Here is a 14042-nt window from a genome sequence, read left to right as displayed (position 1 = left end):
TGGATGGTTCATTTCTATTTCTGCATCTTGACAGGAGCTGATACACTTGGTTGGAGAGGGACAAAAGTGTTCATTGTGTCCAGATCAATCTAAAATACTCCAAATCTCAGACATTGATAAGATGCATTTAAAAAAAATCAATTGGCAATTTCTATCTATAGGCAGAACTTTTAACCTTTTCAATTTTAATCCATAAATCCTTACCTTTGTACATGGAGATTTAAATAAGAAAGTTAACATGGCTTTTTCTTAAACTAAAGTTTAACCATATATAAATAACCCAGTTTCAAATGTGTTAATGGAATAATTTAAAATTTATTGAGCACCTTCCTATCATACCTAATGCTTATCTAGGATATGCAATTAAACACATGAAATTATATAAGATTACTCTGCAGTTTTTAATAAGATGAATGGTTAGGTTAATATTGATACAAATTGATAATCCTCCTACCCACCAGAAAAAATTGTAAGATTCTATCACAATTGGGCAGAACTTCAAATCAAAATTTTAGAAATATCATTGTTTCAGTAAGATTGTCAAATTGTTCACCAAATTATAACAAAGATAAAATGCTGATGGGAGCTTTCTGTATACTGGAGTTATGATACTTTTCAAGTCAATTATCCAAAAATACAACACACTGTAAGCATATCTCCAAAAATTAGAAGAGGAAAAAGGGAAGGGACTTTAGTACCTCAGTATCCAGTTATAGAATTATATCATTAGAGCAATGAAAACAATATGAAAGCAATTTAAATTACCAATATTTATAATGCACATTATGTGGTTAAAATATCAGAAGCAAACTTATCTCTCTCCTTTGAGACAGAAAGACATGTTCCAAGCTCCCTAAATTATATTAATAAAGAAAATAGTGCCATTGGTACAAGTAGAAGGACTATTATCAAATTTGATGCTCATTGCCCCCTATAAAGAAAGGAATTTTATCTTTTGGTATCCATGATTTTTAAATGTTCCTTTTCTTAAAAAAATGAAAATATTAAAAATATTTTGTATATTATTAAACACAATTTTTGAATGTGCTTTGTGCATGCGTGTGCATGTGTGTATGTGTGAGTGTGATGGGAGGGAGGGGGCTGTCAATCTATAGTGTTCAATGCTTTAGTTAAGTAACTTTCCAGGGAAAATTTTCCTGCCATACCCTGATTAAATTGACCTCTTCTTCCTTCTTGCAAATCAATAATGAACAGAAGCAAGAGGGGTACACAGTGTAATAAAGTGGAGATCTACCAAGTGGAAAAGAATTTGCACATGGATGGTAATGAAGGTAGAAAGGCAAGAATGAATAACCAAAATCTCATTAGAAATTTCAGTATGGAAATAAAGTCCTTTTATGGATACATGACCTGTTTCTATTGGATAATCAAGGGATATATGACTAAGTAAAATATACTACATTCATCTTTCTTTACATTTTAATGTCTCCCCACGTCCCCAACGAGACGTGTATCAAATATCTTTATTATAACATAATTGCCACTGCCCATTCTCATAAAAATGTCACAAGAGGCAAATGCATTCTTTCTTTTTTCTTTCTTTCCTTTTTTTTTTGCTTTGATTTCAATTAGAGTCACTGCTAAAATGTTGCATTGTTTTGGTAGGAAAATATTGCACTTCTAAAAATGCATAAAAATTTTGACTGAGTTGACTTGAATAGGCATATTTCTTTCTAAAAGTAGACTTTTTTTTTGGAAAATTATCTTCATCATTTACAGAAAAACCATCATGATATCACGTTCACTCCAACAAATTGTTAGTATTTTATCACAAGATGTGAAAATACAGGAGGAGATATCTGGAATTATAGTCAGCAGACAGTCCAGTGTACTTGGTCCTCTTTATAGAGTCATGACTTCATTGTACAAATGGGTACTACAATGACCAAGATGACCGTGCAAGCAGCAGCCGCAATCAAGGCAGCAATCTTGCAGACTTTTGCTCTTCGGAACTCAGCCTCTTTACGTTTTAATAATGAATCATAGCCTGGAGTATAAATATCTTCCATCCAGTATTCTAAATTATTTGGGTTTAAAGATTCTTGAGTCTAAAAGTAAGAGGGATAAAAAACAAACAAACAAATCATGAATACTTGGAATCATTTAAAAAAGCAAAACAAAATGTCGACATTTGTCAGTCCTGGTGCTTTTAATGTTAGTTTTACAACTATTTGCTACTGACATGAAGCAAGTTAACATTGTCCCTTCCCCCCCCCACCCAGTTAGAAAGCTTACTGTTCCATCCATTCACCACACCTCTCAAACTACGTTTACCCCTCCTCCCTTCACCACAAATGCCATGAATTTTCCAAAATATGCAAACACATTGGCCATCTCTCTACAAGCAAGTGAAATGTTGTCAAGTGCCAACCTACTGTGTACATTTTATCAAAAATCCACCTACATCTGCTCTTCCCACCAATACAATACATTGGAGAAGGTTTTCATGCCTGGGGTATGCACATTGAAAATACTGAGTAGAAACAGGAACATAGTCTTTTGGCCATCAGACCAGGCTGGAATTAAGATCACCACAAGAATGTTACCATTCTGAACCATTAGGGCACATTTCTTTTGAAAAAATCAAGTGCTCCTTCTTGCAAAATTCTGGAACAATGAACAGCAAAATAACTAAACAATTCCAATAAATCCTAAGATGTTAGAGCTAGAATGAAGCTCAGAGATCATGCAGTTCTAAATTCTCATTTTACTAATGTGCAAATGGGCTCATGGAATAAAAGTCATAGAGTAAGTTACTGGCAGAGCCAGGGAGAATCTGAGTCTTATAATATTCATTCTTTTTTTTTTACACTTTCACATAGGCAGACCTAAATGCAACTACAAAGTCAAAGTATATCATTTGTTTGAATGATTCTTTAGAAAATCCTACACCATCAAGTTAATCTATGAATTCTCCCTTCCAGTCTAGTCTTAGTTATGATTAAAAATTCCTTTCATCTTCCTACCCCAAAAAGGAAATATCGATAGCATCAAGTCTCTTGGCTTCATTGAGAATAACGAACTCTTTTAAGAAAGTATCTTATTTTTGATCCATATTGCCCATGCAATGAATAATCTGAACCATGAAGCACTCTGACATATAGTAGGATAATTTCCTTATTTAGTGATAATAATTCTATGATGTATGAAAGCCAAATAGAAGCAGCTCTATTTTGTACTTTTAACTGATCTTCAACTCAAGTCTAGAAGCCAGAATTTCCATTTGTTGGGGCTGGTTGGGGTTGTTTGTTCCTATTTTGGAAAGAAAATAACATTGTGGCCATTGCTTTTTTCTATGCTCAAAAGCAGGGGTGCATTAAAGGTCCATTCCAGCAGGAGCAAAAAGTAATGTTAATCTGTAAAAGGGTGGTTCTCAATGACCATATTTCAATAGTCCTGGGACATCAGTGTTGTATTATCCATTACCCAAATGAAACTTCCCTTCACCCCAGTGCTCCATTCACCTATCCTTGTTGTATCTAATTGCCAATAGCTTGACTAATGTACAACACAGAAGATTAATCATTAAGAGTTTGGTGAGGCTATGGAGACAGTTTTCTTCTTACATACCCTCTATCTTCCCATCCAAAGTTATAAGGAACTGACCCATTGGTACCTTTTATGGCTAGAAGAGATTAGAGCCACATTGGTCAGAAAATCTGGAAATGGGGCTTTGGTGAAGGAAGAAATCAACTCTGTCCCATTGGGGTGTCTTAAAAAGATACTGGAATTGTTTGCCACTTCTTTTCTAATTCAACTCTGTCCCATCATAAACCTTACCCAACCCTAACCCTTAATGGAAATCTTGGCTAACCAAAAATTAGTCGGTATTGGCCAATTGGTAACTCAGACATTAAGACTTTCAGAATCAGGTTCCTGATAAAAGGAAGATGGGAAAAACCAAATAGTGTCAGAAACAAATTACTGTAGCTTCACCTTTTTCTACCCCCCAGGAGGTCAACAGATAGAGAGGTGTCAGTAGTAAGTGTCATTCCTGCTAATAAGCATGCATCACATGAGCATATGATTCTTTACCTATGAACACCCATGCTGAAGCACATAAGGAATTTGGGATTTTGTTTTGATGAGCCATGGAAATTATAGGGAGAAATGAAAATGGAATGATTTTTCATAAATGACATGGACATCATGAATGCAGTAAAAGACCATGATTGAGGAGAAAGAGCACATTGGATTTAGAGTTAGAGGAAATAAGCTTGAATCTCACCTTAGACAAGTAAGAGCTAGTAACCCTAATAAATCACTTACCTGGCTTCTGTTTTCTCATCTATAAATTGAGGATGAGGTTTGAATTTGATGACTTCTAAGGTCCCTTCCATCTTTAAATCCTGTGATCATATATCTTTAATCATGAGTGTATTTCATTATTGTTTAACCAGAGTTAATTTCAATGCCACTTGACTGTTATTTTCATAGGATATATAAGAATGGTTGTATTTGACTATTTAATTGTTTGATTTTTCCATTCTAGATTTTAAAGCAAAAAAAGAGTGTGCTAGATAATGTAGGCTGGCCACTACTCTGTAGGAACTTTAGATTTTAACTCGAGGGATACTACCTATTTAAACAAATCTCTGTTATTCACTTTCTAGCAGAACTGGAATCCCCCCTAGGGATCACTTCTTAGAGTTAAAGAAAGCATAAACTCTAGAAGACCCAGATCAAAAGGCACATATATTACACCAAGGTCATGCAATATCCATGAAGGAATGTGACTCAAAAAACTGTAGGATAGAATTGTACACAATGTACAAAAGTATTAAAAAGTGTTTTAAGTGATATAGTCAACACTAACTTGGCTGATGCTTTAATATGTCAAATGCACCTTGTCATGCACAAAGAAATAGGCACAATATGGTCAGGAGCTTTTATCTTAATTGTTTATGTAATTGTAAGCCTACAGAAATATGTTGACTTTTTTAACTGGCCCACATGATTCATTAGTATCATCAAAATCACCTTGCCACATCATTTATACTGAAGAAGTGAAAATAGCTATATATGGAATCAGGAATTTAAATCCTGGTACTGATACTTATTAGCTGTGTTGCCATTTTTGTTGATGTTCAGTCATTTCAGGCCAGTCTAATTCTACATGGACCCCATTTGGGGTGTCTTAAAAAAGATACTGGAATTGCTTGCCATTTCCTTTCTAACTCATTTTTACAAATGAAGAAATTGAGGCAAATGAAGTTAAGTAACTTGCCCAGGGTCACATATCTAGTGTCCAAGACTAGATTTAAACTCAGGTCTTCCTGACTCCTGACTCCATCCACTGAGTCACCTAACTGCCCCTGTGACCCTTTGTCAGGACAAAAATATCTCAGAGTCTCAGTTGCCTTATCTATAAAATGAGAATAACTACATGCTCTCTTATGTTAGTACTGGTTAGAAGGCCAGTGAAAGGGCATATGTAAAGCATCTTGTTAACCACATTCTGTTAACCACCTTCTTTACTTTGTACATATCTATATATCTATCTATCTATCTATATATATATACATATATATATATAGATATATTATCTACCCCATTTTTATTTGGCTATATATACTATTAATGTCCACCTAGTTTTATTTTAAATATGTATGTATACATATATATTTATTATTAATACACATCTAAGTTTTCACCCTTCTTCTTGCTTCCTAATGCTTATATGATGTAGTAAGAAAGGATTATAGAAGTAGAAGGAACTTTGAAAGTTGTCAAATACACACCTTCACTTGATAACTAAGGAAATTAAATCCCATAGTCTTCAAATGCCTTGCCCAGAGTCTCAGGTCTAGAGAATGACACAGCCAGGATCAGAATCCGGATTCCCTGACCTTGATAAAGTTAAGTGACCTGACTACCATTGTGCCAAGCATAATACAGTATATAAGAAACTTTCCAAAGAAAGAATGGGATTTCGACCTCGTCCAAAACCTTGGAATACAGATATGAAGGGCCAACTAGAAAGATGATGTGATATGACATATACATATGGGACATGATATACACAGAAGTGGTAATAAATAATAAACTGCACAATAATTGGATAATATAGGGGATTTTAAAATATTTCTGGATTAATATAGAAAGATCACTTTTTGGATGTCATCTGATCTTTACTTATTACCTACCTCAGGTAATCAACAAACATTTATTAAGCACCTTCTGTGTACAGAGAACTGAAAAAGTCATAGGGTAGGGAGAGGAGAGGAGAGAGGGAAGATCAAAGATAATTAAGACACGACCCTGTCCTTATTACTCTACTTCTAAGCTTAACATTTAAAAAATGTCTTTAAACAATTTAATATCAAAAGTTAGCATGACTACCCCCTACATTATGGGAAAAACACATGATACTTAAGCTGAGACATAGACCTACAATTGATAGGAACTGTGGCCTATTGTTCTTTGTATATTCTATTTTACCTAAAATAATACCCTACATTTTGTTTCTTTTGGCACTCAACTTATAACTTCATGAGTCTTGAGACCTCCTCATGTGGAAAAGCTCATCATTGATGCAGACTGCTGGCTCATCTGTATACCTAGTCTTAGGGGGTTGTCTGGGGCTCAGAGGAGTTAAGTGACTTCCCAGTGATCATGCAACTAGGAGGCAGGAATTTTACCTAGTTTTTTACTCTCCCTCCAATCTTCTTTCATTCCATTATGCTGGAATATTACTTACACAAAGGAGATGCTTAACAAATGTTTACCAAGTAAATGGATAAACCCTCTTAGTTTTCATTCACAAAACATTTAGACCTTTTAATTTTGGATTCCCTTTATTTTATGTGGGCCTTGTGAAACCAACCTTAAAGGCTGGGTCTCTAAAACCCAGTGCGAGTCTTTGCTGCTTCCATTCCAGTGTCTGCCACTAAACAGGGGCATTCATTCACTTCCCTGTGGATGAAGCCCCGTTGGCTTCCCGGCCTATCACGCACTTTGAGGGCATAGCTGCGCCTTTGCTCCTGCAGTGATGTGTTAGAGAAGACAGTTGGGGAGTGAGTGAAACTAACTGGAGGTGCCCAAAAAAGTGCCCACCAAAATGAAAACTGGCCCTGTAAGTACATGGAAAACATGCCTCTTAAGTTATGACTGCACACATAGAGTTTCTGGCGGTGACTCTTACCTCGGAACTGCTCCATATGGAGACACAATCCATATGTTGGGTCCCAAAAATATGTTTATCCCACGTTCTACATATGGAAGGAGAAATCAGCTTGTATTTCATTAAACAGTTTGTCTTGAGGTTTGAAACCAAATATTATCGACATTGTACTTGACAAGGCTTATGCTGGAATTTTAAACAAATCTTTATCTAAGCAAATGTCAAACAATCTCTCCCACGGTTGAACTTCACTTTTATAGATATCATTTTTATATCATTTTCCCCCTCTCTCTTTCTACAACTTGGGCAACTTTAGAAATACGTGGCTATGATTCACGGCACGCCAAAATCTTTAGGGTGAGCTGCTGGAGCCCTATCGATATTCTAAACTACAAAAGTCTGACTAAAAATCTATGGGTGAGTGTAAGGGGTGGTTCCTGCAAAACAGGCACAAAACTCACCTGAAGATCCAGAGCCGTCAGCTTGCCCTTTTCCCCAGAGTTCCTTGCGTATTCTTCTATGGTCCAAGAAGGCTGAACTCGTTTTACTTCAGCCATTTCAGTCAGCCTCATGTCTGTGTACATTGGGTTACTTTTCATGTGTGACTTGAGTGATGCAGGGTACGGGTGAGGACTGAAGACTTGTTCAACCAAGAAACCATCTTTCGGCTGCTTAGCTATTCGGTGGGGCTGAGGAATTTCATACTGTCTGTCTGCCTGCGATGTGGTACAAAAGAACCCCCAAGAAAAACACAGATGATTTAAAGGGACTTGGATACATTACTTTCAAGGGATACAACTTTGCTTTTCTAGAAACTATGTTAACCAAGATTCCCTCCCCAACATCCCCAGAGGGAAAGCAGAACAATCACCACCACCACCACAGTACTATGAAAAAAACAACAAGAAAAAAAAGTGTGTTTAGTTTATAAAATTGCCAAGGAAACATTACTGAAAGAATGAGAAAACTGAGCCACAAAGTATGTGGTTGTCCTACTTACTAGTTGTTCTACCTTTAGAGACATTTGTAACATGTAGCATTAAATAGAATCATTTATAAACAATTGGGTCTTACTATAATACCTTCTTTAGGGATTATGCCTATTGATGATGTAATTTATAGGTGAGATCATTTTGTCACAAGGTTGTCCTGCCATGTTCAACTTCTACCTCCTTTTGGATAGTGATTTTTTTTTTGTTATATACATAAAATTCCACATTATAGCAAATTATAGCATAGTAAGACTACAGGAAAATTATTTAAATAGACAAATGCATGCCCCTCTCTTCATAACTAATTAGATTCATGTTATGTATCTATATGTGGTGGCTATTACCCAATATCACACATATAGTTAGTAGTAAAGTTAAGATTTAAACTCAGGTCTTCTAATTCTGGGCAGCGAGGTGGTACAGTGGATAGAGTACTGGCCTTGGAGTCAGGAAGACTCCTCTTCCTTAGATTAAATCTAGCCTCAGACACTTACTAGCTATATGACCCTGGGCAAGTCACTTAATTCTCATTAAATTTCCTCATTTGTAAAATGAGCTGGAGAAGGAAATGACATACCACTCCAGTATCTCTGCCAAAAAAACCCCAAAAGGGGTCATAAAAAATTGGACAGGACTAAAATAAACGAACAAAAACCCCTTTGATTCTAATATTCACTCCTTCCATGGTATTATGATGCCTCAATTTAAAAAAATTTTCCTTATAATTTTGACACTTTAAAGAAATTACACATACTCATCTACTCCACTATTTTCGAAGGTTCCTTTAGAATCTATACTCTGAGAATATGAATATTTCTCTACATTCTTTGTTTCTTTCAAAGTACTGCCTAGTCCAAGAATTCCCCTCCTCTCTTTGTGGCCATTTCACAAATCCCCGGTCTTGCTTGTTTTTCCTTTAAAAATTTCACAGTGCCTAGTTTCACTAAGTACATTCCTCATTTTTCTCAGTTTATTCACCACTACCTCCCTATTAGTAAGCAAGAGCCTTGTATCCTTAGATGAGGAGGTAATGCTATCCAGCCTTTTGAGAGAAAGGTGCATCAGACTTTGAACTTCAACAGAAGTGGTCACCTATACCATATCTAAAATGAATGTAATTAGAGGGAGATTCTATAAGAATGAATCTTGCCAAAAAGGTTAGCATGGCTCTATGAATAAACTGTTGCTATCAAGAAAGAGGGGAGAAAAATGAGGAATTTGAACCTTGGTAAACTCACATATGAAGGCTTTAGGAAAGAAAACAATCTAAAGAGCTTGCAATAAATATGTCTATGGAATCTAATAATCTGTCAATAACTGCATTCCCAAAGCTTTCAAAGGATATTAACAATTTTCATTTCATTTAAATTTTTGTGACTATGTGTGTGTATTGGGGCAGGGATGAATGTGGAATGGGGCACCTGAAAATAATCTTGCTTTTACCAAAAGGATTTAAACATGTCTTCAGTGGCTCTGGTTTCTATTCTGTGACCATCTGCCATGAACTAGTATATTCCCAATAGCTGATCAGAAGAATGATCCATCTTCTTACTCTATCTTTTGGCTGTTTTCAAGACTCAGATGAAATGTCACTTTCAATAGGAGACCTTTCCCACATCCTTCAATCCCCTCTACCCCATTCTTTGAGGTTATTAGCCATTTATGCTGTAGGTTTCTGGCATATATGATTTTTTGCATGTGGTCTCCACTATTTGAATATAAACTCTTTGAGGACAGCAACTATATGAGTGCTCTTCTTGATATCCCCCAACCCTTAGGACTTAATAACTACTTCTTAACTGATTAACTTGATGGGGCTAAAGAGATAAAGTCATTGTTGGAGGTTTTGATTATGTATAAAGATCTCTTAGAAAGGTCATAGAGATCAAAGGATCATACATACAAGTGATCTCATAGTTAGCCCCCCTCATTTATTGAGGCCACGCAAGGCTAAGTGTCTTGCCCAAAGTCACAAAGCATCAGAGGCAGGATCTGAACCCAGGTCCTCTGATTTCAGAGCTAGTGCTCTTCACACTGTACCGTGTTTCTCCACTTCCCCCTCTCCCCATTATTAAGTCTCAGCATAGGGATGATTCAGTTGGCTAAGACTATTGTAAATCAGAGCCAACTCTGCATTGAGCATATAAAAAGGTTCAGGGAGGTTTGCCAGAGTTGATCAGGGAGAGATACAGAAATGGAGCCGAGATTCCCAGGGGATGCTCTGGTTAGGGACAAAATGAGCCAAAGAGATATGATTTAGATGGGAAATATCCCTAAATTGAACCTGTTATTTATTAGCTTGGAGTTTGGGGTTCTAGGCCATGTGTGACATTTAGATCAAATTAACTTCTGCCTGCCAACAATCCAGCATGTACACCTTGTGACTGACTGACCCCTTAGTCAGGAACAGCTCAATTCTGTTGAGCTGCATAAGGAGCTTTCTACAGCAAATACAAGATTGGCTAAATCCAGATGGAAATGCAGTGGGCAAAAAGGGAGGGGGTGTAATAGCTGGACTTTTAGACAAGCTGAAAATATTTTATAGCTTGTGCCCGTGCTCTTCTACAATATGGATTACATTAGCTCAAACTGAAATTACCTCTTTTGATTTTCTGTGCCAGTCCTTATTTTCTGCAGCCCCTCTCTCTTTCATCTCTTCTTCATTGAGGCCAACCTCATTGGTGTAAGTGATTGCCCTCCAGTCTCTGGGAGAATTGGAAATACTTGCTATTTTGGACTCAGTAGCACTGTTCTCCTCAGTCAGTGACCTTGAGGACCTTCTGGTAAACAGACTCTTTTTTAAGGCCTTGACTCTGAGACTTTCACTGTTGCTTCCACTAGCATCAGAACAGCACCAGTCTGGACTGTTTTCTAACTTGCTTCCATGTGAGCTGTTGTGAGGATGGAATATTCGGGGAGAGGTGCTATCATCAGATGGAATCTCACTCGTTAAGGAATTCAGATCGATTTGTACACTGACTTTCTCAGGTTGCTGTATCTTTTGATCCAACCTGTTTAATTTGCCTAAAACTTGGGAGATTTCCTCTCGAACCCCTGACAGAGATTCCAGTTTTCTTTCTATCTCACCGATCCTAAGTACTAATTTGCACACACTCGTCTTCAACTCATCTTCAGGATTGTCCTTTTCAGACCGGCCCCCTTTGTCGATCTTATTGCCGGTGTTCCCGTTGGCAATTTTGGCTAGGTTGTGCTCAGGTGAGCTGTCACAGTCAGATTTATTCAGTTGAGATAAGGACCCAGTGCTGTTGTAACAAGAGGACTGTATCACTCCTGTGGAACCACAGATGCTCATGTCATCCAGAAACCGAAAAATGTCACTGATGTCATCACTAACGATTTCCGAGTCCTCATCTGACTGCTTGACTGAATGTCTTTCACCATACTTTCCCTGATTGGAGGTACAGAGATCCTTACATTTCTTGAGCTCCAGAATGTGCTGCTCAGTTTGAGTCCCCACACTGCTCGTTTTGTCAATGCTCATCTGAACTGTCGTACAGTTAATGCTTTTATCTTTAAACTTTTTGATGGGCTCATGTTTCTCTATATCAATGGGAGAGGGAATCTCTTTCTGCTTGTGAATATTTTGCTTCACTGCATAGCTTGTGGGGATAATTGCTTGTTGATCTTTTGGATTTAGGTATGTCTGGTGCCTGTCTGGGGCTGAAAAATTGGAAGGCTGATTGCTTGAACCCTGATATCGATGTTTCTCTTCAGTTGGGTTTCTATTGAAAAAAGACCTTTCAAAGTCAGGAACTTCTTCTGTGTTTAAGCTCCAGCTCTTTGCTGGCCAGGCAGTCTGCTTGCTTGGCCTCCCTGACCACCTCTTCGCTTCTTGGGTCCCTAGAACCGTAGTGGGTCCAAAATATGTGGAAGCTTGGAGATCATCCAAGCTCTCATGCTTTGCCCGTCTCTTGTCAGGGATAGGAGAGTAAACAGGATTTAAATACTGGCTATTGTACGGCATTTCAAAGCTGTGATTAAAGAAGGCTGGCTTATGAGTCTCTTTTCTGGTCTGCGGCTCCCCAAGCACATCATCTGCTTTCTTGCCAGGGGGCACTAAACTTGGTGACACTGGGATCAGATTATGAAAATCTTCTTTAAAAATGTTTCTCTTCTGCACACAGGACTGGACCACAAAGGGCTCCTCATTGGAAATGAATGTTTCTTTGATCCCTGGGTTCATAGACAAGGAGTCTTGATCTGATATAGACTCATTCTCAATGTTCATGGGAAAATATGTGCTCTGCATTTCACATGGTTGAGAATTGGCAATGGAGTAAGATGCCAGGGCCTGCAGCCTGTCAAGGGAAGCCGCCCGGCTTTTTGTCTCCTTATTAACTCCCAACAAAAAGTTCGGCTCTGAGGCAGGTACAAACTGCTGGCAGTCTTTGCAGTCCATCTTCCTACACTTCGCAGATCTTCTTGCTGAATAGCCCCGGTTAAATTCTCTATCTCTTGGCTCACAATTAGGAGGCACACAGTCGATCACATTGCATATCTCAGTGTCAGACCTGCATGATTCAAACGATTCATTCTTCCTAACTTTCTGGCGTGCTGCAGGCAATTTTTCCTTTGCTGCACCCCCATTCATTTGGATCAGGTTGAATATTGTTACTATATCTGCAGCCACCATGATTTTCTTTGATTGCTGATTGTTCACAGTGCATCTCATTTTGTCTTTGAAAAGAGTTGCTGGAAAATTCGGATCAAGACAAGCTGTATAAAACAGAACACTTCTCAACTTGGCTAGCTGAGATAAATCGAACCGAGCACACAATGATTTGCAAAGGTCCTGGTAGGAAACTGTATTCTGTTTGGTGTCTAGCTCCTCCAAAATCTTCACCAAGAAGAGAGATGACTCCTGGTTAGTCTCCATGATTTGAATTGATTAAAGTTCACTGTCTACACTGAAAATTGCAGGTCAGTTCTAAACAAACACCAAAGGGGGATGGGGGGGGAGAAAAGATCAAATAGTCACAAATAAACCATAGAGATAACATTAAGCATTTACAAAGCACACATAGCATTCTACAAATATAGGTTTGAATGACCACACTCACTCATAGGAGATGGGCAAAACATAGGGGTCAAATGATGAGAGTGATGAGATTTCATAAGAGCCATAACCCTCTTTGCTTGCTAAACATCAGAGTAGTCACCAAAAAGTACAACACATCATGGCATTTGACAACACTTGATTTTCACTAGTCACACCACATTTAGAATAGGCATTTTTCATGCCTGACTTGCCATCGATTTTAAAGATGACTTAGTTAATGAATATCCGCCACAGTGCAGCAGAGAGCTGAATATTTTAAACTAAACATTGATATTCAATGGCAGCCTCTTTTTCTTTTTGGAACAATTTCCTTTATTTATGTTGCAATGCCTTGCTCTTTCCAAGGCTCAGCTCAGATGCCTCATCCTATTTCCATCTTCCCAGTTGTTGACATGTTCTCCCCACCTTTGTGCCTATAGGTTATTTTCCATATATTTTGAATTTACTTATCGGTATAGATATATTAATTGTGTAAATGTAGCCTTTCTTTCTCCCTAGTAGATTGCAAGCTCCTTGAGGGCAGATATTGTTTCACTTTTGTCTTTGTGTCCCTAGCACATAGCACAGTGCCTTACCTATAACGCTACAGTAGGTGATTAATAAATGCTTTTTGTTCTGAATAGGATTGAGTAAAGCAGCTTCTCCTAAAGAATTTTATAAAACATGAACTCATTCACTCCAATAATTTTCCTGAGGAATGCAACAGTACAGGATTGGCCTATATCTAAGGAAAAATAAATCAAATCAGAGAGAAAAGGGTCTGTTTCATTTCTTTTATTATTAGCACAAAAGTATCTCGTATGTATTGGTGCTTAATGTTTTATTA

The 14042-nt window shown here is 37.5% G+C and overlaps 1 protein-coding gene across 1 annotated transcript; it reads right to left on the bottom strand.

Moving 5' to 3' along the window:
* Positions 1 to 1092: 1092 nt before the first annotated feature.
* On the bottom strand, positions 1093 to 13033 carry MINAR1 (membrane integral NOTCH2 associated receptor 1). The gene is made up of 3 exons (XM_044662507.1): positions 10736 to 13033; positions 7606 to 7860; positions 1093 to 2069 (listed from the first exon to the last, which is right to left on the bottom strand). The coding sequence occupies exons 1-3, from the start codon at positions 13031 to 13033 to the stop codon at positions 1872 to 1874; spliced, it is 2751 nt and encodes a 916-aa protein (XP_044518442.1). The 3' UTR covers positions 1093 to 1871.
* Between the last annotated feature and the right edge of the window lie 1009 nt (positions 13034 to 14042).

This window comes from Gracilinanus agilis, chromosome 2 (genome assembly GCF_016433145.1).
Source record: "Gracilinanus agilis isolate LMUSP501 chromosome 2, AgileGrace, whole genome shotgun sequence".
NCBI classification, from domain to species: domain Eukaryota; kingdom Metazoa; phylum Chordata; class Mammalia; order Didelphimorphia; family Didelphidae; genus Gracilinanus; species Gracilinanus agilis.
The sequence above is the reverse complement of the archived record's forward strand: the minus strand, read 5'-3'. Positions and strand labels throughout refer to the sequence as shown.

Bases quoted from the DNA above. Each gene is read 5' to 3' on its own strand.
- MINAR1 (XM_044662507.1), bottom strand. From the start codon at position 13,033: ATGGAGACTAACCAGGAGTCATCTCTCTTCTTGGTGAAGATTTTGGAG. The intron at 7,861-10,735 runs GTAATTTCAGTT...ACCACATCGCAG, and splicing joins GGCACAGAAAATCAAAAGAG to GCAGACAGACAGTATGAAAT. The intron at 2,070-7,605 runs GTGAGTTTTGTG...TCTTACTTTTAG, and splicing joins TGACGGCTCTGGATCTTCAG to ACTCAAGAATCTTTAAACCC.